Source organism: Wolffia australiana, chromosome 15 (genome assembly GCF_029677425.1).
Source record: "Wolffia australiana isolate 7733 chromosome 15, ASM2967742v1".
NCBI lineage: Eukaryota > Viridiplantae > Streptophyta > Magnoliopsida > Alismatales > Araceae > Wolffia > Wolffia australiana.
In genome coordinates this window covers 13,194,693-13,220,985 of record NC_135849.1, presented here as the reverse complement: position 1 = coordinate 13,220,985, position 26,293 = coordinate 13,194,693, and the positions used below count along the sequence as shown (strand labels likewise).

The following is a 26,293-nucleotide window of genomic DNA, read 5'->3' as shown; positions in this document are numbered from 1 at the left end:
GAAGGCTCAAGTGGAAGGGAGGGAAAAGAAGATGGGCTGATAGGAAGAGAGGGAGAGTCAAAGAAAAAGAGAGTAAAATAGACAGAAAAAGATAGAAAGGGAGAGAGGGACATAAAAGAGAGAGATAGAGAGGGGAAAGACGTGGATATAGAGAGAGATAGATAGATAGATAGAGAAGAGAGGTAGAGATACAGAAAAAGAAAAAGAGATAGAGAAGAAAAGAGATATAGAGAGAGAAATTATTGATATATAGGTTGGTGGATAGATAGGTAGATAGATAGTTAGACAGAAATAGAAAGGGAGAGAGACATAAAATGAGAGAGATAGGGATGCAAAGAGGTAGATAGAGAGAGAGAGAGATAGAAAGGGAGAGAGACATAGAAAGAGAGAGACACAGAGAGAGAAGAAGAGAATAGAGAGGGAAAGATAAAGGGTGATAAAAGAGGGGTATATATAGATTAATGAATAGAAAAGAGGAGAGATGAGGACAGATAAAAGAGAGAGGTATAGAGAGAGTGATGAATAGAAAAGAGGAGAGACGAAGACAGATAAAAGAGAGAGGTATACACAGAGAGATGAATAGAGAAGAGGAGAGAAGAAGACAGATAAAAGAGAGAGGTATATACAGAGAGATGAATAGAAAACAGGAGAGACGAAGACAGATAAAAGAGAGGGGTATATACAGAGAGATGAATAGAAAAGAGAGAGATAGAGAGAGAAAAATGATAGAAAAGGAGAGAAAAGAGAGAGATAGAGAGAGAAAAATGATAGAAAAGGAGAGAAAAGAGAGAGATAGAGAGAGAAAAATGATAGAAAAGGAGAGAAAAGAGAGAGATAGAGAGAGAAAAATGATAGAAAAGGAGAGAAAAGAGAGAGAGAGAGAGAGAAAAATGATAGAAAAGGAGAGAAAAGAGAGAGATAGACAGAGAAAAATGATAGAGATAGAGAGAGAAAAATGATAGAAAAGGAGAGAAAAGAGAGAGATAGACAGAGAAAAATGATAGAAAAGGAGAGAAAAGAGAGAGATAGAGAAAAATGATAGAGAATGAGAGAGAAGAGAGAGATAGAGAGAGAAAAATGATAGAGAAGGAGAGAAAAGAGAGAAGAGAAGAGAATGAGAGGGAGAGAGAGGGAACGAGAGAATGATAGACATGATCGCGATGTTAACTAATGGATATTCGGGCGATCAGAGCTGGCTCTTCTCTCGATAGTCGAGACCCCAACTCGCCAAAAAGATTCCACCATCGCCCGCTGAGAACTCCGTCTTATCCGCCGACTTGTCATCTGATCGGAATTCCCCCTACAGTGATCTGACGTGGACCAGTTGCGGTCTGTTCGAGTGGCTACCCAACTTCCCTCTGAAATCACTGAAAAATGTGAATCCTCGGAAGAATTGCGGGGGGAGAAAGGCCAGTCCTTCTCCCTACTTCAGCGATCCCGATGCACCCGAATAAATACCCAAATAACTATTCTACGTGCATGCAGCAGACAGAGCTTATATCAACGGCGATTATCTATCCATCTATCTATCCCGCCGATTATCTACTATCCAGACTCGGCCGGGGAAATCACGGGCCAGTAAATACCCATTATTCATTGTTTCCTTGGATCTTCCTCCACCCATTTGCCGTTTCTCCTTATTAAATTCCACAATCAAGAGAGAGGGGCAGAGAGAGAGCCGGGTAGATCAGCTTTTTTATGAAGAATCCGGGCCCCCTGGCCGTGGATCTGTCGCCCCACTTACAAAACTGGCGTAATTCCTTGTCGGCTAAGCGTGGTATGGATGGTAATTTCTCCTAAATTGAAGGTCGTTTTGGGGTGGGCTGGCGGGGTCCCAAGCGGCAGATGGATGAAGGAACGGCCGATCCGATGGAGCAGTGTCTTAGAAGATAACGCGTGGGGTGGCGAGTTACGGAAATACCCCTCTAGCGTTTCCCATCCGGGCCGCGGGCCCCACGCCACAGACATGGTAAACCAGTGCGATCCGCTTGGAAAGGAAGAGAAAAGGGAACGTCTTGCCGGGTGGCCGTTTCCCCATCTTCCACCTTCTTCCCTCTTCTCCCCTCTCTTCCTTCTTCTTCACATCTTCTTCTTCTTCTTCATATATTTCTTTCTCTCTCTAGCCTTGCCTGTCCAATTTGCCGGTTTTTTCCCCCTTGGAAGGGCTCCAATGCAGCGGAAATTCAGTCTGTTCTAGCGTTTATCTCTCTGGGAAGGATGAATTCTGCCGTCGGCTTGGAGGGTCTCCCGGAGATCAAGATAAAGGTTGAAGAAGACGGCGACGTGGTGGAACCGCCGCCGTTGGATGAAGAAGAGGGCTGCGTCACGCCCAGATCGGAGGGCTGCCAGCTGAAGCCGGCGCTGGTTTGCCCGCCGGCGCCGAGAAAGGCTCGGCCGGCGAAGAGGAAGAGATCGTCGTCGCCTGTGGAATTTTACTCTGTTCCTCGAGATCTCAGCGCCGTTTTCTTCCCCGTCTCTTACCGTCCCAAGAAGAGAATTCGCGCCGGATGAGTGAATTATTCCTAGTGTATTTCCCGTCTTCTTCTTCTTCTTATTCTTCTTCATCTTTCTCTCTCTCTCCTTGATTATTCTCCTTGTAAAACTCTTTCTCTCTCTATAAAGATCTCGTTCCTTTGTATCAGAAAATTTTCTCCGAGGAGAGGCTGGATCTTGAGAATTCCCTGCTCTGGGGGTTTCTTCTGCATTTCCTTGGTTTCTGTCCGTGACTCAACGCCAAAGGCGACTGTCTCTCTCTCTAGCGCCCCCCCCTACGGCGTAGATCTTCCATTATTGTCGTCCTAGAGAGAGAAATAGCGAGAGAGTTGGAGAGAAGAAAGAGAATTAAGGGAGAAGGAAGAGTGAAAGGTAGAGAGGCATGCAAAGGGAGATGTAGAGAGAGATGGAGAGAGAGAGGAGCAAGAGAGAAAGATGAGCTGGAGATAGAGCTGAAGAGAGAGTGAGATGGAGAAGAAGAAGAGGAGGGAGAGAGTTTTAGAGAAAAGAGAAGGAGAGGGAGAGAGTTAGAGAGAGAGGATATGGAGAGAGAGAGAGAGACGAAGAGATATAATGAGAAGATCTGGAGAGAGAGAGAGAGAGACGAAGAGATAGAGTGAGAGGACTTTGAGAGAGGGAGTGATGACGAGAGATAGAGTGAGAAGGTCCGGAGAGAGAGAGGAGCTGAAGAGAGAGAGGATCGAGAGAGAGAGAGAGATGAAGAGAGATAGAGCGAGCAGATCTGGAGAGAGAGACGAAGAGATAGAATGAGAAGATCTGGAGAGAGAGAGAGAGAGAGAGATGAAGAGAGATAGAGAGAGGTCCAGAGAGAGAGAGAGATGAAGAGAGATAGAGCGAGCAGATCTGGAGAGAGAGACGAAGAGATAGAATGAGAAGATCTGGAGAGAGAGAGAGAGATGAAGAGAGATAGAGAGAGGTCCAGAGAGAGAGAGAGATGAAGAGAGATAGAGAGAGGTCCAGAGAGAGAGAGAGATGAAGAGAGATAGAGAGAGCAGATCTGGAGAGAGAGACGAAGAGATAGAATGAGAAGATCTGGAGAGAGAGAGAGAGAGACGAAGAGATAGAGTGAGAGGACTTTGAGAGAGGGAGTGATGACGAGAGATAGAGTGAGAAGGTCCGGAGAGAGAGAGGAGCTGAAGAGAAATAGAGGATCGAGAGAGAGAGAGATGAAGAGAGATAGAGAGAGGTCCGGAGAGAGAAAAATGAAGAGAGATAGAGAGAGGTTCGGAGAGAGAGAGATGAAGAGAAATAGAGAGAGGAGCTGAAGAGAGAGCGAGATAGAGATAAAGAGGGGGGAGAGAGAAAGAGAGAGGAGCTGGAGAGAGATTCAGAGAGAGCGCGATAGAGAAGAAGAGGGGGAGGGAGAGAGAGATAGAGAGAAAAGCTTGATAGAGATATAGAGAGAGCGAGATAGAGAAAACGAGGGGGGGAGAGAGAGGTGAAGAGAGAGATAGAGAACGGAGATGCAGAGAGATCCAGAGAGAGCAAGATAGAGAAGAAGAGGGGGGAGAGAGAGAGGTAAAGAGAGAGAGGTAAAGAGAGAGATAGAGAGAGGAGATGGAGAGAGATCCAGAGAGAGCGAGAATGAGAATAAGAGGGGGAGAAGGAGAGGGTGTTTTAGAGAAGATAGTGCAGGGACGAATAGAATCGAAGAGACGGGATGAAGGGGATTGAGAGAGAGAGTGATGGTGTGTCTGAGAGAGAGAGAATGAGTCTGTGTCTGTGTGTGAGATAGAGAGTGTGTGAGTATGTCTCTGTATGTGAGAAAGAGTGAAAATGAGTGTCTGTGAGAGAGTGAGTATAACTGTGTGTGAGAGAGAAAGAGAGATAATGAGCGTTCATGTGTATGAGAGTGAGTGAAAGTGTGTCTGTGTATATGACTGTGTGTGTGAGAGAGAGAGACAATGAGTGTGTCAGTGTGTTAGAGAGATATAGATAGATAGGGAGAGAGAAAAAGAGAGATGGAGAGAGAAATAGAATGAGTGTGTATGTGAGAAGAGAGAATGAGTGTGTTTGTGTGAGAAGAGGAGAATGAGTGTGTGTCTGTAAGAGAGATAGATAGATGTAGAGAGAGAAGAGAGAGAGGGTGAGGGATAAGCGGAAGAGAAAAAGAAAGAGAAGAGGGAATTGGAGAGAGAGAGGTGCGAGAGAGGAGAGGGAAACGGTGGGAGAGGGGGAAGGGGATAGATAGAGAGGAGAGGGAAGGGGAGAGATAGAGAGAGAGGAGGGAAGGGAGAGATAGAGAGGGGAGAGGGAAGGGGAGAGATAGAGAGAGGAGAGGGAAGGGGAGAGATAGAGAGAGAGGAGGGAAGGGAGAGATAGAGAGGGGAGAGGGAAGGCGAGAGATAGAGAGAAAGGAGGGAAGGGAGAGATAGAGAGGGGAGAGGGAAGGGGAGAGATAGAGAGAGAGGAGGGAGAGATAGAGAGGGAGAGGGAAGGGAGAGATAGAGAGAGAGGAGGGAAGGGAGAGATAGAGAGGGGAGAGGGAAGGGGAGAGATAGAGAGAGAGGAGGGAAGGGGAGAGATAGAGAGAGAGGAGGGAAGGGGAGAGATAGAGAGAGATGGGAGGGAAGGGGAGAGATAGAGAGAGAGAGAGAGAGAGAGAGGAAGGGGAGAGATAGAGAGAGAGGAGGGAAGGGGAACATAGAGAGAGAGAGAGAGGAAGGGGAGAGATAGAGAGAGAGAGAGAGGAGGGAAGTGGAGAGTGAGAGAGGAAGAGGGAGAGGGAGGGGAGAAGAAGAGATAGAAAGATAGTAGATTGAGAGGAAGAGAGAGAAAGAGAGAAGAGGGAGAGTAAGAGAAAGAGAGACGGAAATGGAGAGAGGGAGTGGACGAAATAGAAAGAGAGAAGAGGAAGAGGAAGAGAAAGAGAGACGGAAATGGAGAGAGGGAGTGGACGAAATAGAAAGAGAGAAGAGGAAGAGGAAGAGAAAGAGAGAGAGAGAGAGAGAGAGAGGGAAATGGAGAGAGAAGAGGAAGAGAGAGAAAGAGAGAAGAGAGAGAAAGGGGCTCACAGATCTATCCCGTAATGGGCAAGATCTCATCTTTTTTAACTCACCGAAGGCACATCCAAAAAGAGGAATAAAATCATCTATGTAGTTTGTAAAATCCTCGGCTTTCCTCTCCCCTCCCTGAGTCGGTAACATTTCCCAGGTTTACCGTGATTGGCTTAAAGGGCCCTGCACGTGGCCCATGTCCTGTTTCGGACACGTGGCCCATGGGCCCAATGGGCCCACTTCTGTTTGGCCTCTCTTTTAACTGTCCCCATGCGTACGTTGGAAGTTTCCTCGTCCTTGTTGGCGGCTGTCCAATAAGTTTCTTTTGGTAAAATTCAATTTTTCTTGGGACCACTCTTCCTCGGGATCTTCAACATGACGTGGACAGAACCAGACTTTCTCTCTAGAGCTGGAGGACGGATGACGTTTTGGCATCCGTCCGTTCAAAAATCGTCATCGACCATCCTCCGGAGCGACGGACAGATGACTGAACAGAAGGCTATCCGTCATACGTCATTTGTCATCCGTCATTGGTGACGAACGACGGATGACAAAAATGACAAACGAAAAGTGGCGGATGACGGATGACTGATGACTTTTTTCCAATTTATATAATATATTAATTATAAACTCTAAAATGACTAGAAGGTAAGTCGACGGCAAGAAGGTAAGCCCCAGGCAAAATCGATGCCGGGGGATGGCGGAGATCAACATCTCCGGCAGCAAGCTAGCGATCTCCACCGCTAGATTGACACCAATGCCAGGGCGGCGCCGCCAGCGAGCCCAGACAATGGCGCCGGCAAAGGCGGCGAGGAAGAAGGCGCCGCCGATGGCCACTCTGGCCACCACCTCGGGTCCCCGCCGTCAGAACTCATTTCTGGTGCAGGGCGTGGAGGAGACACTGCAGAGAGAGGTCCACCAGTGGATGTCGTGAGCCTCGGTGCTGGCCTGGGTGGCGGCAAAGAAACAAACGAACATGAAGTCGTTAACGAAGGGGGAGAGGTCGATGGGGAACGTTAAAAAAAAGCCCCCTTCTGTCATCTAAACGTCCGTTATCAGTTCCGTTTTTTCGAACGAACGAATGATGGAACGGGACTGATGACGGAATTGTGACGATGATGGAACTGTGACGAATGATGAATTGGACAAAAAAAATTCCATGGATAACGTAACAGAAGTCCGTTCTGTCCTGTTCCATCCGTTCGAAAATGTCATCCGTTTTCTTCCAACAGCTCTACTTCTCTCCCTCTTTCTGGGCTGGATTTCACTTGCCTCCGTAATTGGGTTTGTGTGAAGAGGAAGGCCATTTAGTGTTCTCCTTTTTGGAGGCCGATACTGGGACAGATGCTGCACTGGACATTGGAAGTGGGAATTCTGATACCCGTCTAGACCGAAGTCATGATATCAGTTGCTATAGTATCGATACCCAATATCAGCATACGTCAAGATATCGGCATCTGGCCTCGTCTTACAGGTCACACGACGATATCAGACATCAGTACCAGATGTTGGTCTTTGCATTATTCTAATAAATTTTAACTGTGGACCAAGGATATGCCAAAGGATGACTTTGGCCATCCAAGGCACATATTCTGGGATAGAGTGCATTTGTGATAAGGCTTTAACACACTAATGCATTCAATATATATACATCTTTATTTTTTAACTATTTTCCCATATGGTACAAAGTTTCTTCACAAAAATATGATGTTAGGGTATCGATGCCGGAGATCTAGATATTCCAATTTGGTATAGACGTTCGAATCTGATATATGGTGCCCTCGTCTGCCACTATTCTCACCCTTTGGCATCCATCCAGATAGCTGATATTGGGCAAATCTCCTCTGCACATCCAATATTCTGCTCATCTATCTGAAATTGTCTTGATATTCCTGGATATTGGATATCAGGACGGCTATCGAAAGGCTAACAGTACTGAATATATGTTAATATGCTATCAAAGAAGTGATCACCTTTTGATATCCGTCCAGATATCCGATATCCAGGAAATTCAATAAGATTTCAGATGACTGTATTGGATATTGGACAGATATTGGATATTTGTCTGATATCAGAAATTGGGAAAGCGGCCAAAGCGGTGGGGACAGTGGCATATGTCAGCTCCAGTTATTGATTTCCGATATCATCATTCAACCTCTCAGACGACGGCAGATATCAATACAGGATACCGTTACTGTAGCAACCGATATCCGTACATCAGTCTAGGCAGAAATCTGATTTCCAGCTTCGATATCTCGTTCGGCATCTGTTCCAATATTGGCTTAGGATGGTTGAACACTACTTCCATTGGCTTAGGATGGTTGAACACTACTTCCAGTTAGGCATTGGGGATCGGATCGGATCGTTCAAATCTTTTTCAAAAGATTCGAACTGATCTGTTCAAATCTTTCGATCGAACAGACCCTTTGTTCGTGTTCGATCGAAAGTTTCGAACGAACAATTTGGTTCGCTCGTGTTCGATCAGCCATTTATTCGAACTGTTCAAACAAATGGCCAGCGGGCGCCAGCAACCACCAGCTACTTTCTCTCTGGCAGTCGCCAGCCAGTGCTGGGCCCTGCTGGCGGCCGCTGGATTCAAACATTCGATATGATCCGATTCGAACAACGTGTTTAAATAGGATCGAATTTGAACATTCGATCTGAACATCCATTTTGTTCGAACAATCTGATTCAAACTCGATGCGCAGATCAGGTTTGGATCGGATCTGAACTGGACCGATCGGTGTTCGGATTCAATCTTTCGAACGCCCGATCCCATCGAACATTCAAAGGATCTGGCCGAATCCCCGATCCCTACTTCCAGTTGGTCCTACATGGGCTTAATGGGCCTTAGCGTTAAGTAGATCATAGTTACTGGGCTTTAATAAATGGCCCATTAAGGCAGTCTTTTCTTCCTCCCTTGTCTGAAATTTGGGGATTTTGGGTTAGGGTTTTTGATCTGATCATCTGTTCTTGCAGTGATTTCCATGGCCTACGTGGACCACGCATTCTCCATCGCGGACGATGATTTGATGGTTGATAACTCCAACGCCGCCCGTAATCGGCTGCCCAGCAAGGAGATCGCTCTTGCCGTCTCCATGCTCGTTTTCGGAACTCTATCTATAGTTTTCGGGATATTAATGGCCACGAAGAAGGTCGGCGGAGACAGAGCTCACGGTATGCAGGCCATTTAACTCTTGGAAAGCAGTAGTTTTGATTTCCATCGACGCTTACTGATCTGTGAAGATTTTCTGTTTTTGGGCGAAAATCTGCCTTTTTTGACGATCAGGGATTTCATTTGCTGCTTTGGGGTCTGTTCTTTTTATTCCTGGGTTCTACTACACGAGGATTGCGTACTACGCTTACAAGGGTTACAAAGGATTCTCCTTCGCCTACATCCCACAAGTTTGAAGTACATCTGAATTTAAAAATTGTGCGTCTCAGGCTTTTGTGACCGCAAGGTGCGCTAACCCAGTTCCTGGATTGTGAATAATTACGCTGTGTAAAGCTTTTATTGCGTGTACATTAGTGATTTAATTGTGGTCAAACAACAAAAATGGCATGTTCTTATTCTCTGTTGATATATCTATCACAACCGGATTGTAAATATTTACGCGGTGTAAAGCATTGTTTGCATCTTGATATCGGTTTCTTGTATTCTATACAGCAAGCTGACATGCTCTTATTCTCGGTTCATATATTTATCATTCCCGGATGGTAAAGATTACGCAGCGTAAATCTTTGTTTGCTTGTAGATTTGCGATTTTCTTGAACTCAAACAAGAAAACTGGCATTTTCTTATTCTCCATTGATATATCTAGCCAACCCATCCTGTAAATATTTGTCGAATTTCGATCTTCGCGGAGAATTTTTCTGTAGCCCCCCGCTTGATCTTCTATTGAGGCTGGAAGGAAAGTGTCTTCACTGCTACAGGTTCTGTGTTCTTGAGGAGAAATATGATGGTTTATGTAGATTAATTGCATTTCGCCCGTCTCATTGTGATCAGAAATTCCCAGTTAAGATACTTTTAAAATTTCTCTCACCTCCTGAAATTTGAACGTATGGTATGTATTTCCTCTATTAGGATCCTTTTTAATGCAGTTTTTTTTTGGTAAGAGAAATGTCTCTTTTGACCGAACGGATTAGGCACTTTGGAACCCTACTTGGTACTCTCGTATTTGATTGCAGTGTTTTCATCTGACATTCTAATTATACCTTAATGTTGTGGTATTGTTGTCCGTTTTCTAAATCAGTAAAATCTCTAAAATAAGCTGGCATTCCATCTTCAAATTCGTTGCGATATTTTGTTGTCTAAGTGCAGTAAAATCATTTCTAAGGATCTTTTTTTAAAGCTTCCTTCCGGAAATTTACTCTTATGATTGCCTCAAAAATGATATTTCTTTATTCAATTTATTCTAGTTACTTGTTTTGATCCTGAAATTCCTGTGGCACGATTTCTTCATTTCCCCGAAATCTGCTGGCTGTAATATTTCGATTTTATTTTCATTCTATTCGTGGTATTTACTAAAGACTGCCCACATTTTTTCCCTTCTTCTGCTCTATCTACGACTTATAATCTATTCTGACATTTATCAAATAATTTGAAATTTTTCATAGCTTTTGCTGCGAGGAATGGGAACCTACTACTTGTGTTTTCTTATTCCGTTGGTCATATAATGGAGTTGAGCAATTATTTAAGCATTAATCAAAATGATTTTAAATTATCCACGGAAATGGTATATCACAACTCGATGGCTTAGAATTTATTCTGATATATCACAACTCGATGGCTTAGATCATTTTGGCATGAAAGCGTAGAATATCAATCGATCGAAGAGATTTGAACTATGAGTATGACAACGAGCACTGAAGGAAGAAATGTTTCTCATTGCTCATAAAACAATTTTCTAAACCATGTAGGTCTCTTAATTGGCAAAATATCCGTAGGTTTGAGTTTTGTGTTGGAGTTACTTAATTACTGGTGGCGAATAAAAGAATAATATATGCCATGATTACGAATAATATATGGCATATGTAGGAACACATGCTCACAGCAAGGTTGAATTTCGTGATATTGTTTTTGTTTATAATTCACAAACAACCAGTTAAACAGATTATGGCTAGTCTAGAAAGGGAGTATGAATTGTGGTAAGCATTCATGGTTGATATAAATAAATTTATAACTAGAGAACTAGAGTGAAGGTTTTGAAATGTAATATAGATATTCAATGGATTTAAAATGTTTGACATGAATGAGTGTGAGACCATGACTTGATTATGACCTTATGAATTTCCATGAATATGGGGATCTATTACTTCAAACCGGCAGATTAATTGAATATTTTTTCTATGTATGACCTTGATAACGATGTGCTTGATCATCTTAACTATACTTCTGAATAGTCAAGAAAGTCCATGAAAGAAAAGTAAAGATAATTGGATTCTGAGTAAGTGAACCCTCTGTGAGGGACGTCCTGATATTACGATATGCTATTGAGCAAGAATTTGGTTGATAGAGGCATTTGTTCATCTATTCACCGAATAAGAATGTAATTTTTTTGCCCATTTAAGAACTTTTTGAAAAAATTAAACAATATCTTCTTTCTGAATAGTCAAGAAAGGCCATGAAAGAAAAGTAAAGATAATTGGATTCTGAGTTAGTGAACCCTCTGTGAGAAACGAAGTGATATTACAGAGCTATTTATCAAGAATTTGCTTGATAGATGCATTTATTCATCTAGTCACCGCCTAAGAATGTAACTTTTTTGCCCATTTAAGAACTTTTTGAAAAAAATTAAACAATATCTTTTTCGTTACACTTTTGGATCATCTTTATGTCACGGTGCTTTAAGATTCAGTATGCTCTAAAAATTATTCTAAAACATAAAGATTGAAAGTGTATATTAATGTTTTTAATCGCAAAAACATTTTGTAGGACAAGATCTTCAATCATTATTTACGCACTAAAAATGTGGGCTTATTTTTGGCATTTCTTTTGTTTGGTTGATGGAAAGTATTATTTTCCCAATAAAAACTAAACATGTCGGATTGCTAAGTTAAATTGGGTTCTCATACCACCTGCAAACAAACCATATCAAGCATCATATTATCTCTATTGATTTGATCTGCACCTTTCCTATAATAAACACTCTGATGAGAATCTGATTATGATTACTGATCATAATCTGATAAGATACATTTACCGTTTAATATAAGGTTTTGATGAGTGGTCCATCTGATTAGAATTTAACCCTGACCATATTTGGATCTCTCGTCAGTTTTTTAAACTCATCACATTTCAAGTCTGATAAGATTTAGAATCTCATCCATTTTATATCTTAGGCTGCGCTGGGATCTGATCCTGATTAATCTGGTCAATGTGTGACTCTGGTCAAATTTGAAACCCAGATGAGAATCTAACACGGATAACAAATCCAAAGCTTATCAGATTCTGATTTTGATCTGGTTGGATCACTGATCATGACCATATTTTGCTCATACTCAGGATCCGATCAGATTTAATAAAATTTAAGATTTTGTAATAATCATAATCTGATAAGAGATCTGAATTGTCTCTCAAATGAGATTCGAATTTGTATGGCATATTGGTGCATCATCACTGTTGATATGGGAGACGTCCATCAGACATGTAAATTATGTAATGACGGATTTATGTTTTTAGAAGAAATGACCTTCAAGGCATTGTATCACTACTCGTAATGCTAGTCTGCCAAAGGAATCAATGATGAGATCCTGTTTGATGATGCCACCGTTTATTGCATTGTGTCTCTTAGAATCAACGCCTTTGAAATGTTACTTTTTCCTTGTCTCTTTATCAAAATTTTATTCTTGAGTGGGTTCTTCTCAGATTGCATTTTTGGATCAAATAGAATACAATTTTCTGATTCATTTTTTCTTTCTCCTCATCATTGGCGTTGACTCTTCCTTATTTTCCTTTTGTATTTAGATCAATCTTGAAGTATTCCTCATTTCCTGTTGGGGGAACCTCACCTTCTATGAGTGTCTATTCCCAAGATGCCACGTGTACGTATGGAAGAGAAGGACAAAAAAATGTTTTGACTATCTTTATTGAATCTTTTTGATGTGATGGCGGTTTGATGCATGCCTCATCACAATATTCCCCTTTTTCTCTGATTTCTAGTGAATGACACTCTGATGCATGTCATTCACATCAGAAAAAGGAAAAGATCCCGAATGATTGCTTGACGTGGCACACGTTTTCATGTGCCACGTTAGGCCATGTCTCTTCTTTAGTCAATTGCAGTGGTACAAGTGGTACACACATGTACCACCACAACTTTTGACTGCTCTCCCTCTTTCCCTCTTTCCTTTTTATTATTTTCCTTCTTGATATACGTATCACATTTATTGGAATTTAATTCTCATCGTATTTTCTACGAGTCCAAGTTGCCCCTCCGAAGAGGATATACAAAGTGTCAGATAATGATTGGTGCATTATGTCATTGTGATTTGTGATGTCATGATTGCGCATTTTTTTGCAATGGTTAGCACAGATAATCATAACAGACGCTATTGATTTGTCACGTTTCGATTGAATTGAATGGCAACATGTGGCAAGGCTCATATTTAAGGAAACAATATATCAATAAATCATTATAAAATAAATACTAAGGCATAAAAATGATATATATTGACATAGAAAATCCATATCTCTATTAATATAAGGTCAAACAATTCATAAAAAAATATTCAGAATCAAAAAATTAAGTTCTTTAATATTATGATGTCGGAAGAATCCTTTAAAATACCATTAAATCCACAAAAATTATAATATCATTTTAAAAATAGATTTAATCATTTAAAGGTCGATAATGCAACTTTTAAATTATTGTAATGAAAATTTTATAATTTTCCTAGAAATAACCCAATAATTTACGAGTTATCATAGACCATACCCTAAGTCATCTAATGAGAATCAAGTAGATGAGGAATTATACATACACAATAACGAATGGCAAAAAGGTACTTTGGGATAGTTATCATTCTCCTTTGTATATTACATAGCATGAGGTGTAGCTTGACACCTTTGAAACTTACAAAATAGATTGGTTTGAGTAGATATTTGATTAATTTATTTATATGTTGATATATTTAATTAATAATATTAACCCATAAAAGATTAGTGGGCCCAAAAGGTCATTTACTAGATTGATACAAGGGCCTCGCGGGTTGCATGCACAAGGTTTTTGGATGTTGGTGGATATACATCAAGTTAGGAGAGTTTTATTATATGCTTCTAGATATAGAAACTTTTGTGAAAATTTCTTAGAACAGTATAAATAGAAGGGGAAACCCTCATTTGATACCCACGAGAAATTTTTGTCATGTCACCGTCCCGTCACGCTTTCCAGCAAATGCAAAAAAACAGTCATGTTCCCGTCACCGTCCCTCCATTGGGCGTCCCGTCACGTCCCCGTCATCGTGATGATGTCACCGTCACCAGTGATGTGAGAAAACCAATTATTAGTAGTGAATCTTTCTCTCTTCTCTCTCTCTCTCTCTCTCCCGGTTTTTACTGCTCTCCGTCTCTCCGTCAGCAAGAAATCTCGTGATTAGCCACCTGTTCAAGGTATCTAAGAAGGCGTCCTCTTTAACGCGACCTACGCTCCTGCCCCCCCCCCCCAAACTAGGGTATCCTGCTTCACGCACAATCAACTAAAACGAAGACTCTCTCTCCCTCTCTCGCCATCTCTCTCTGTCTTTCTCTATCTCCCCCTCTCTCTCTCACATCTTGAAACCCAGTAAAGTTGACCGAAATCTAGAAGGCTGCTTTTTGGGTCCGCGGAGGGCGATCGGCACAATCTTAGACATGTTTACGATGAGCAGACAAGAGTCGGCAAGATCCAGTTCATAATGTTTTATAATATTTCCAGTTGTATAATCTCTCGATAAAGATAAATAATGTGAATGCAGACAGTACTGCGAGGTCCATCATGTTTACAAACCATATTACCTGTGCTCGTCTACTACTTTTTCTAGTTCTCTCCTTAGAACAATTTTTAAATGTATTTAGAAATAATGTCACAGCCGTCATCTGTGACGGCCATGATGTCACGTCACGCGCCCTGAGCTCCCCGTCACCGTAACACCACCGTCACGCCCACTCCGTCATCTGTCATCGTCACCGTCACGTACCCCTAAAACTGTCACCATCACCGTCACGTCATCTGTCACGTTTCCATCACGGTGACGTGTGACATGACGGATGAAGCTTGTCATTCCCTATCTCTCTATCTCTCCCTCTCTCTCTCTGCTTCGACAATTAAAGGTCACAACATTATTTCAATAAATGAGATACGGTCATAAAATTGACCTTTCAATAAAATGAGAGACAGAGCAAAATATACGTATCAATAAATGCAAGTTACATCATAGGAGGATATAAAGAATGAGTGAGAGAGAGACTACATTGGCGTGATCTCTCTCTCTCTCTATCTCTGTCTCACTCTGTTTCAAGTAATTAAATGTCGAAACATTATTTAGTCTTTTATTTTGAAAGAAAACCATTTTTAATTTGAATTTACGAAATGTCATTGTTAAATAAAAATATTTCCAGACCTTGTATAATCAGATCAAGAAATGCAATTAATCCATTAAATTCATCCAGGATATCCATAAATATAATAGGATTAATATGAAAATATAATTTCCATTCCACTGTTCAAAAATAAGTTTACAGATCAATAAAGTATCTTCTAGTAAATATTTAAATGAATTTTATGCTATAGAGTAATTCATAGTTGAATGAGTTGACCACACAATTAACTATCCAGATTAGGTTAGGTTTTCCTGAAATCTTAATCAATGACATCTAACATGCAATTCTTTGTGGTTACAAATTTTGGTTTCATCATAAATCAGTTGTTCCACTTCTTGACCCGACCGACAAAGTTTTGTTCTCTTCATATAAATGAAGAAATGTATATCAATTTTGTTTGAATTTAAGTCAGGTTCAACTTCTCTTAGCCTGTTACAAACGCTCTGGATTAATGAGATATTTTCTCATGCAATGCCATGATTTGAATTTTACCAAATACGGTTGATGAACCATTGATATTTTTGAATATTCATCAAAAGATACAACTTAGGTAATAGATGAAAGTTGTGATCTAATGGGCACTACAGTCGATTTGGACGAGGTCTAATGGAAATTATGCACGTGGGTGCACACAGTTTGCTGTATCAAAGGCATACAACATAGTAAGGCAAAGAGAAGGATAAGCTAAAGATGCTGGATGGGTTTGGTGTAAAATCTAAGGTATATATGTGTAAATTTTTATACAGTTTTTAATGTTTTCCTTCGATTAAAAATTACGCATTCGTTATGTTCTCCACTCTAAATATTTGTAGTCACAACTCACAACGCATGTAGTAATAAGATGATGATGGCTAAGAGGTCCAATTGAGCGACATCAATTCCCACTTCACTAGTGACTAACATGTACCTGTCATAACTTCAATTCATACTATCATCCATCCACCTCTTTGGAAAAAGTTCATTTCTGAACTTTAATTACCTTGCATTAGAGAACAGATCACTGTAATTTGCATTTCTGTTCAACCAATGGGCAAGTGCACCAATGTGTAATGATATCAATGTCCAACCTAAATATAATACCCTTGGACTTCCAACATGATGCAACTCAATGAATGAAATGTTACCTGCTGCACATCAAAGAGAACCGTCTTATTGATGCTACTTTATGCTTTATCTCCAGTCCCTTTAGGAATTAAGAAGTCCCCTTTGAGGAGTGAACCATGTTTCAAGATTATACAAATATCCATGAGGCACTATGAAATGAAAACTAAATTATAATCCTGAAGAGGCCCACTACCATTGAGGTCAAATCCATGCTTGATGCATTTGTGAAACACTTTATGTGATGAAAAACTATAGAGCCAAAGTCAAGTTCTCCAGAGCTGTAATACATGAAAAGCTCATAAAAGTATGCATTTGTGCTATGGAACCTTAAGTAGTAGCCATTACATATGTACTGAACCCATTTATGATGCCAATTAATTTATGTGTCGTCTCCTTGAAGTCACATGTGCTAAAAGAGTTGCCATCAACAATGAAGATTACTCTTCTCCCCCAGTTGCAGGTAAAGCCAACCTTTGTCTCAAATATTGTATGTTCTGCCTTGTGTGGACGTATTAATAGGACATATTGCAAGATTTAGAGAAATACTTAAATGTAACGTGGGACAATGGGGAAGAAGGTCCGTTGATCTAGTGGGGAAGTGATAACTCCCATTTTTTTCACACTTGCAAAACCTGAAAGGAATTCAGATTTGTCTGGCTCACAAGTGGATACCCATTGCCAAGAGTGAGATTGTCATATTGAAAATATTTCTAGCTTAACTAGGTACATTGCAATTAATATAAAATTAACATAGTGGAGGGATATTTCAAATTTCAGCTCAGTATGCTTTTAAATTGTTTTTGTGAATACTTGTACATATAAATTTTAATGTTGTCTCTACAACACAGACCTTCATCATAAAATGCCAATTTTTCATCACGCATTTCTGTCACCGTTTGTCATCATTGGAAAAAATATAATTACAGTTGAAAGTATTCAAACATGTAGTGATACTTTGTAATTTTTCCTTCTAATGGGGTTTTAATATTTCCATTAGCTATAAAGCTCACTTCTTTAGTTTAATAATTACAAGTTCTCAATGTTCAACCTATGGACTGCTCAACCTTTGTTAATGTTTTCTAAGTTTCTGTAAAATCATTCCAAACCATGTCAACAGTCATTGCAAAAAATATGTTCACAGTAAAATTTATGCAATCCCTCCGCTCTAAAATGGGGCTTTAATGATTTCATAAGAATAATGCTACCTACTTATTTTAATGAGTAAAATTTTTCATTGAATAAAACACTACAATTTATTATCCTCGTTGTCCCAAATATAGTGCACGGGTACAGGTGGGACAGTTTTTTCGCCCCAGAGACAAAAAGCTGTTCCTTCCTGGGCCTTTTTCATTTTGTAGAAAGTTTCGGGACGAAAAAACCGTTGTAGGATCTATTCCTCAAATTTTAAATTTTCTATGAATCAGAATGTCTACCATTTTCCATTCCCGATGTCATGTGGAGTTGTGGGGGGGGGGAGGGATGCACACATTTCCCAACACGATGGCTCCCAGATGGGATGGTTTTGAAGGACACAGTTTCCCACGACCAAAAAAATGGGATGTGGCCGGAACAAAAACCCTCCCTAAACATTATAGTTCCAGATCATCCTGGACTTGGACGATGGACGGGACAGGACGAAGATCGTCTCATCCAACATCTGGAATCAGTCCAGGGACACGGACGGGACGGTTTTTTTGTCCGAGACCTCCAGACGGGACAGTTTTTTTGCCCGAGTGGACGAAAACTGTCCCGTCCATTCTTCTTGGGATGAATTTCCGTCCTGGTTCTCCTCCAACCTTGCGGATGGGACAGTTTTTTCGTCCCAGGATGAAAAAACCCTCCCGTCCGCGTCCCTGCACTATACTAACCATCCATGTCCCCGTCTTGGACGATCGTGCACTATACTCTAACACAATTTAGATTAACGGGACGAGAGCAACAATGCGGGGTCATCCGAATTTCATTGCCATCTGTTTTGGCAACAATTAGTGTTTACCCGTAACGGATGACGATATCATGACGGATGCTGAACCAGATATCAGAAATGGGCTAATCCGATATCCAATACATTGATACCCCTGATGGAATCGAATATAAAAAGAAATATGATTAAAAAATTTAAAAAGAAGAGAGAGAAACTTCGGTAAATATTTCAAAAAGTGGACCGACAGCGATGGATTTTGCGTCATCGCGTTGAAAATTGGGGATTCGGAAGAGGTCGGCCGAAGCGCGTGCAGATCGTCCACTACTTGGATTGAATTTCCTCATCCGCGGTGGCGTAGAGGACGAGATCGGCCGCGAGTTGATCGTGCGAAGAACTTTTTCTTTCAATCAAATCTGAAGTTGAAGTGCTTCTCTTCGAAGTGTCCGATCTCTGCTGGTGCGTCTGTTTTCATTATCTGATGTCTCTCCATTTTGTGCTTCTATTTTATTGGATTGCTTCTCCTTTTGTTTTCATCATTGGTTGGTGATCTTTGATGTTGCGAAATCTGTCTTTATCTGCACGGATCTCAGCGTCAGTAGAATGAAGTAGTCGAGAAATGATGGAACTAACTCTTATTTCATGTGCTGCATGGCTACCACGCCGCCCTAGATCATGGGCTTATGCGCTCTCTTTTTTCATTCAAGTCCCGATAGTTGTTGCATAATTGAATTAAAGGCCGTCCTAAAGACTAACCGCTGATCTTCCGTTTTCTTCTCTAAACTTTCACCAAAAGAAATGGAAAACATAAGGTTCTACCAATCCAGAATAGGCCAGGAAGTAATCCTCTCTCAGTTCCACGCTCAAATTTTATATTTTCGTGCTAAGATATATCCTCCAGATTGCTCCTCTCTTTCATTTTTCTGTGGGAGAGAGGTTTTCAATGTCGCAGGACAAGGTTATTACAGCTTATTTTGGACGTAATAAATGTGTGTGTGAGAGAGAATTTCCATTGTTTCGCTCTAATTTAATAGATTTATATGTTCATACGTGAAGTTAATGAAGTGAAAATTTAAAGGATGTATGAATGAAAAAATGTTTTGTTCAATATTTAATTATCTCCTGACTGAATTTTCATCTGTTTCCACTTGCTTTCAATCTGTCTGTAACTTTAGTGAAATTGGCAAAATAGGACACCTTGATTTTTACTGCTGACTCTGGTACTCGCTTGCTGCTGAAAAAGAAAAGACATTGAAAGCGAGCGCTCTCTATTTCTTTCAGTCTCAAATCCATTGAAAAAGTCTGATTCAAGACTCTTTTCGGCAATTCCCTCTCTGTTGTCTCACAATTCCTGTTTCGATCACATTTTATTTCTTTGTATGCAAGAGTTTGTTTGAAGGGATTTTTTGCCACTATTGCGTCCATTATTTGAGACACCTTTTCGCTTGAAATTGTAGCATGCAAGTAAACCTCGAATAGTCCAGTCTTGGGTCATCAACAGGAATTTGAGGGGTTTCGTAAGTTCTATTTCTGTTAGTTTCTGGAAATACAGGATTTCTTGTTCTTGAGTAAATTTTTTAAAGATCAGAGATATCCCTTGGATTATTCAACTTATCTTAGCTTTTCCAACTTATTTTGGGTTTTTTTCTCTTCAGGTTACTCTCTGGTCATGTTTTGCTTCTAAGTCGGAGATTCTCAGTTGATGACAAGGCTTGATCGGAGAGAATTTCCCCTTCAAATCTTGATCCTATTTGGTGGTTTTCGGACACATAGGAAAGCTGGCAAAACTAAGTGCCATTCGCGGGTTCTTGTCCTACCTATTCTTGCCCTCTCTGCTGTGAAATAGTTATTTTTTAACAATATAGTCGTGATGAAGAGTTGGTTCGATTTATTGGATAACTTAACGGTCTTTTAACACTTCATTTCAGGGGGCTCTTAAAGAAACCAAACGAGAATATGAGGCTTTTCTTTACGACATTTGTCGGGATATCGATTGGTTTTTTCCTTGGCAATTCCTTCCCATCAATGAGGGTGAGCATGCTGAATATTATCTAATTTTTTACGCGATTTGTCTAAATTTTGACATTCAAAACTTAAAGTTTATGACTTGCATCTCAGGTCCGTTTTCCATCCAGCATTTTTTCTTTCAACGATGATAAGAGCTCTGAAAACCTTTTCCAGATGGGATTGGACCATGGTTGGACCAAATATTCAGGGAACGGCATAAACACAACATTAGGGGTACGGACACATTTTTTGCTTCTAGATTTCTCAATATCACGAGAAGGTATTTTCAGTTGAAAAATAGTCATTTATAAATGAGCAGCGAAGGCATTGTTCAGCAGTTGATACCTTGCTCAAAGAAAAAGAAAGACCGGACAGTACTCACAAAATGCAATAACTGTCCAAAGATCTGGTTCACTCATCCGTTAAATGTAGTTAAATTTTATTTGGTGTCCAAGTTCATTGTGCGCTCTGTTTCATTTGCTCCTTTTAGCGTTAGATTATTGTGACACATCAAGTGGCAGTACCGTAATTTTAAGGTCGTGTTTTTTCATCTCTTTCTACCATTTAGCTCCGAATTTATTTTTTTATACATGTCCTCTCCTGCTCCTCATCGCATGAGGTTTGATGGGGCACAAGAATGTGTCGCTGGTGGGGCCAGCAATATACAGTAAAAAATATTATAGTACTATTGGCGATTCGTATTTAGATTGGTCTGACCCATTAATATATGTTGAGAAACGTGAGATGTCATGATGCAATCAAAAAGAGATACCAGAGAAGAAGAGGAAGGGGCATCTCACGATCTTCAATCAAATGGCATCCAGGCTGAAACATTACAGTAAAGAAGATAACAACAGAGGGAGTACAGGATGGACAGGGCGACGGGCGGAGCCACCGCCCTGGAAGATGCATTTTAGTAAGAAAAGCCTCAATGAACTAATGCATTACACGGGTATTCGTAGCCCTCAACATGACCGTTGAATTCTCAACCATTGTCCATCCTCTGTTGAAATAGCAGCAGTAGACCATTGTACCCCTCTTTTGAAATAGCAGTGTGTCAGAAGCAACGGTCGTCCAGTCTTTGAACGAGGTCGACCGTTGCTTCCTTATCAATATATAATAATATTGTCGTCTGGATGGGAAGTGTCTAATAGTTTTATTTCTGAAAGAATGGATGTGTCTGATAGATGCCTCATGGTGATCTATGGAGAAAAAAAGAAGAAGACTAGGAAGATAGGAGAAGGAAGAGAGAAGTGGGTTCGTGGAGATCTTTCAGCGCTCCGCAAGAGGAAGATAAATGCCTCATGGAGATCTATCAATGTCCCACAAGACTCGTCCCGTCCCATCCTGTCTTCAAGCCCAAACCAAGGAATGGGACCTGGTCTGTGATATGCATTGTTGGGATGTGGTGAGAAGGTAGATAAATGTGTCTCACCCCGTCCATAACTTCAGTGCTAAGCACAGTGCGCCCTCTCCTTTTATGTAATTAGAGGGAAAAAAGACCATTACAACCTCTTTCATTCTTGCATTAAGCATTCAAGTGCTGTTTTTTTTCTTCAGATTCTCCTAAAGGGGTGATGAATTGCTGAATAAGTGGTAAATCTCTTCTGCAGAAAAATGTTTCTACGAATCCTTCTGGTGCTGAGCTCCTTGCACCAGGTATTGTGGCGAAGGAATCAGATCTTTATCTTCGAAGATTATGGGGGAAACCTAGTGAGGTATATTTTTTGAAATCTGATCTAGGAATATCTTAATCGTTTCTGAGTTCTACTGAAACTACGAAAGCAGTTAAGAAAAATGGGATTTTTTATTATTGCGTTGTTAAAATCTCTATGAAGAAACTTTTTCAAAAATAACTCAGCGAAGAAACATGATAATATTGGCGTCTATACTTCTCGAAAAATTATTTTCTGACGTCTTATTATCTGTAAATGTTTTTATGCACTTAATGAATGTCAAATGAAGACCATGAACTCTCATTTAGCATTAACTTGCTGGTACTTTGTTGATAATGACATTGTTTGCTTTTATCGTAGGATTTGCCGTTCAAGCAGAAATATCTTGTGGCATTCACAGTAGGGTACCCTCAACGATACAACATTGATGCAGCGCTCAAGAAGGTTATATATCATACTTTTGTCATGCTGTTACTTAATCAGCAAGAAGATGATTTATATAACCGGATGAAATGGAAGCACAATAATTCATACTCTAATTAAACTAAAAGGGAATATAAATGACGTCAAGAATTACCACTGGACATCTGCTCTGATATAATGTTTAAATTTAAAAATAATTGAAGAAGCATTTAAACGAATTTTAATCATGTTTTATTGAATACTTATCAATTTGTGGTCTGTTTATTGCCGACCATTTTACCATTTTACAGTTCTCTTCGAATTTCACTATTATGCTCTTCCATTACGATGGCGTAACAACGGAGTGGAACGATTTTGAATGGTCAGAGCAAGCCATCCATGTCAGTGTTCCTAAGCAGACCAAATGGTTGACAATTGACCGTTAACAAGTTCATAATTCATCTGATAATGATAAATTAATTTCTCATGGAGTATGTTTCCTTTTTATTTTCATTTCTTAGGTGGTATGCTAAGCGGTTCTTGCACCCAGACATTGTCGCACCGTATGAATATATATTCATTTGGGATGAAGACCTTGGCGTTGAGCATTTCAATGCCGAAGAGTAAACATTGGTTACCCTTAGCTTTTATTTGTTGCCTTTTGACCTGCATATATAAATGATTGGTCTAATTCTGTCTCCAGGTACATTAAACTTGTGAGAAAGCATGAGTTAGAAATTTCGCAGCCCGGACTGGAGCCAAATAGTGGATTGACCTGGCAAATGACCAAGAGAAGAGGCGACAAAGAAGTTCACAAGTCAGTACTTCAACCTATTTAACCATTTTTTGTTATTATTTTACATATCTTGAAATCTCAAAAGTCATCTTATATGTATTTCTATAGTTGCCAATGTCTTTTATAAACTCAGTCATACACTGATCCAGCTCTGCAATAATATTTAATTGTAAATAATATTTACTTCAGTTATAATAATGAAATATTGGATTAGGCCCACAATGCCCTGAAATAACCCTATTATTTACGGTGATCTATTATAAGGCCATGTGAGTTGCTGCAAATTTGAAATTGTGTAGTTTGCTCACCTTGAAGTTAGATGATAGCGTTGTTGTGTATACTTTTCTTGCATTACTTTTTTCGGACTCCTCATTTTCTGAAAACATTTCTATGCATACCTTCAAAAAGTTATATTGGCCAAGTAGCGAAATAGTTACGTGTTTGTATGGGCTGTGCGAATTATGTAGAGACTTATCATACGTCAAAAATGTTTTATTTGCCGTGGGTTGACCTGCGTTTTCTCTGTTTCATTTCAGAATATGCTTTATGTCACTTTTAAAGTACTTCACCTCTCTATCATGGATCATACTTTTAATACTTAAATTAGATCTTTTTTTTGAAATAATTTTCAGAGAAACAGTGGAGAAGCCAGGTTGGTGCCGAGATCCTCACTTGCCCCCATGCGCGGCGTAAGCAAGATCCTTTCTTGACCTATAAATTTTACATTAATCTTTCTTTTTCTATCCATGAAAATCGCTCAATCACTTCTGATCTCTGTCATATTTCTCATTCCCAGCTTTGTTGAAATCATGGCTCCTGTTTTCTCGAGAAAGGCTTGGCGCTGTGTCTGGCACCTTATCCAGGCATTTACCCCTGAACTTGCTCCGCTTCTTTTATTTATTTCATTTTTTGAAACATTACTCTCTCTATTGTCTCATTTCCTCCTTTGTTAAATGTACATAACTTTCTCATTTCTTTTTTCTTGTCATCTCTTCGAAATAACCTTTATATTTCCCTCTAAATTCCCTCTAAAATTCTTTCATAACGTATTTTGCTGTGAAAATTTTGTTCTTCGGGGGCTGACATAATCATAACTTGATGTCCTTTCAATTTTTTTTTTCCATGTCTTGAATTGCGGTCCAATCTTCTAATTTTTATCTTGTGCCCTTAAATTTGAGAATTGATTCTGCAGAATGACTTGGTCCATGGATGGGGACTTGATTTTGCCCTGAGGAAGTGTGTGGAGGAGGTACTCCGGACAATACTTCAAATCCAGTATTATTTCTGTTCACTGTTTTATCATAAATATTTTCTTTTCTGATGATTCATAAATTTCAGCCGGCGCATGAGAAGATTGGGGTAGTGGATGCACAGTGGATCGTCCATCAGTCCGTTCCTTCTCTCGGGAACCAGGTAAAAAGTGTTTTGATCACATCCGCCCTTTCATGATATTTTGATCAAGTTCAAGGTCTTAGATTTCTTCCCAATCCACAGGGCCAGGCAATGGGCGGGCGGGCGCCATGGGAAGGGGTAAGTCCTTTTTTCCCCAATCATCATCACTTTCTTTATGACTATCATTTTCTCAAAACATCATTACATCTACTTCGGTTTTCAAAATGATATATATATTTTCTTACGAGTATTTCAATATTTTGATTGGTATTTTTCCTGCATTTCCACTATTTATTATGATCTCCTCGTTTAAAAATAATACATTTTATTTCTTTGTTCTTGGTTACGGGTCTCGTAAATGGTTTCACAATCCTCTATTTAGAAACAAATGAAGTTATAGTTTCTTAATGCTCCACATTTTGAATAACTTGAAGTATCATGATCATTGAAATGTCCCCTTCAATAGTTAAATCATCAGATTTTAGAGCAGCGTATTTGCTGTATTCCATTTTTGTTGTAATCCCAAAAACAACTTATTTTGTTCTCGGTGAAGGGTGCATTTTCAATAATTCTCAAAAACAATGATTTTCGGTAATCCTATAATTAGAAATAATTGTTTTTTCCCCTAAATGATTTACATTTTCAATAATTTTCTGCAATCCTTTATTTAGAAACGATAGTTTTTTTCCCCTAATTGATTAACATTTTCAATAACTTAAAGTTTCATGATCACCGAGTTTCCCCTTGAAGTGTGACATCATCAGAATTTAGATAAGGTTAATTATTGCAGTTAAGATCTTTTCTTGAAATAATTATTTCAACTAATATCTTCTTATCTTTGCTGGGCGTTCACAATAATTATCTTTAGACAAACTCCACGCAGGGATCAGTTTGTCATTTGCTGTCGGTTATAATAACTTAAAGTTTCATGATCACTGAGTTTCCCTTTGAAGTGTGGCATCATCAGACTATAGATAAGGCTAATTATTGCAGTTAAGATCTTCTCTTGAAATAATTATTACAACTAATATCTTCTTATCTTTGCTGGGCGTTCTCAATTATCTTTAGACTAACTCCACTCAGGGATCAGTTTTTCATTGCTGTCAGTCATAATATTGTTATACTGACATGCATTCAAGAATTGGTGGAGTATTATTTTAAACGTCCACTTACGGATTACTAGAATCATACATCAATATGTTTTTTAATATTAGGATCCCAAAGGATCATACATTATTTTATCTGCTCAGAATTTAATATTCTAGGTGCTGGAGGGTCACCGACTTGTCGGGTGATCGTCCCTTTTAATGTTCGAAAAAAATCTGGATTCGTATAAGATTGACTCTTGTTCTGTTTCTCGCTATCAAAGGTGAGAGAACGTTGCAGATATGAGTGGGGACTGTTTCAACACCGTCTTGAAAGCGCAGAGAAAGCCTACTTTGAGTCAAAGGGAGTCAACCCTCCGATTTCCACCAAGACATAGCCTGTAAGCTTTCTCTCTCTCTCTGTCTCTCTCTCTGTCTCTCTCTTCTCTCTCTCTCTCTCCTTCTCTCTCCTCTCTCTGTCTCATATTTTTCTCCCATGCATGGCCGCTGTTTTAGGCATTGCTTCTCATTAATTCATTAATTTAATCTCGCAATCCATTTCCTTTCGTCGCGTCTGGAATGATATTCATGTAATTTAGTTCCTTAGGGTACTAATTTAAACCTAGTGTTATCTCCTAGAATCAAATCTAGGATAGGCATCATACAGAGGCGCGCTGCAGTTGTACGGTGGCGCCTTGTGTCGTCACCATCGACAAGTGCCCTATTTCTATATGAGTTTGCATATAAATATTGATAACTAACCAGTTTTAGGGACATTGGTATATAGTCCAAGTTGATCCATACAAAATAATAACCAGGG

The 26,293-nt window shown here is 39.8% G+C and overlaps 2 protein-coding genes across 6 annotated transcripts; both read left to right on the top strand.

Moving 5' to 3' along the window:
• Positions 1–8,189: 8,189 nt before the first annotated feature.
• On the top strand, positions 8,190–9,152 carry LOC144713239 (uncharacterized). 3 transcript variants are annotated; one of them, XM_078587766.1, is made up of 3 exons: positions 8,190–8,223; positions 8,490–8,687; positions 8,800–9,152. In XM_078587766.1, exons 1-3 carry the CDS (start codon positions 8,211–8,213, stop codon positions 8,919–8,921), a joined length of 333 nt encoding a protein of 110 aa, XP_078443892.1. In that variant the 5' UTR covers positions 8,190–8,210; the 3' UTR covers positions 8,922–9,152. The 3 variants fall into 3 exon arrangements, with proteins under 3 accessions (XP_078443892.1, XP_078443894.1, XP_078443895.1); XM_078587768.1 differs by lacking the exon at positions 8,190–8,223 and adding an exon at positions 8,230–8,365; XM_078587769.1 differs by lacking the exon at positions 8,190–8,223 and adding an exon at positions 8,270–8,411.
• Positions 9,153–18,378: 9,226 nt separating this feature from the next.
• LOC144712856 (uncharacterized) lies at positions 18,379–26,048 on the top strand. 3 transcript variants are annotated; one of them, XM_078587220.1, is made up of 16 exons: positions 18,379–18,574; positions 19,573–19,632; positions 19,771–19,919; positions 20,044–20,146; positions 20,234–20,356; positions 21,736–21,840; positions 22,159–22,242; positions 22,512–22,627; positions 22,722–22,823; positions 22,904–23,017; positions 23,629–23,685; positions 23,793–23,859; positions 24,189–24,245; positions 24,335–24,409; positions 24,491–24,526; positions 25,758–26,048. In XM_078587220.1, the coding sequence occupies exons 4-16, from the start codon at positions 20,072–20,074 to the stop codon at positions 25,869–25,871; spliced, it is 1,125 nt and encodes a 374-aa protein (XP_078443346.1). In that variant the 5' UTR covers positions 18,379–18,574; positions 19,573–19,632; positions 19,771–19,919; positions 20,044–20,071; the 3' UTR covers positions 25,872–26,048. The 3 variants fall into 3 exon arrangements, with proteins under 3 accessions (XP_078443346.1, XP_078443347.1, XP_078443344.1); XM_078587221.1 differs by lacking the exon at positions 19,573–19,632 and having other exon boundaries at positions 20,297–20,356; XM_078587218.1 differs by lacking the exon at positions 19,573–19,632.
• The last annotated feature ends 245 nt before the right edge of the window (positions 26,049–26,293 follow it).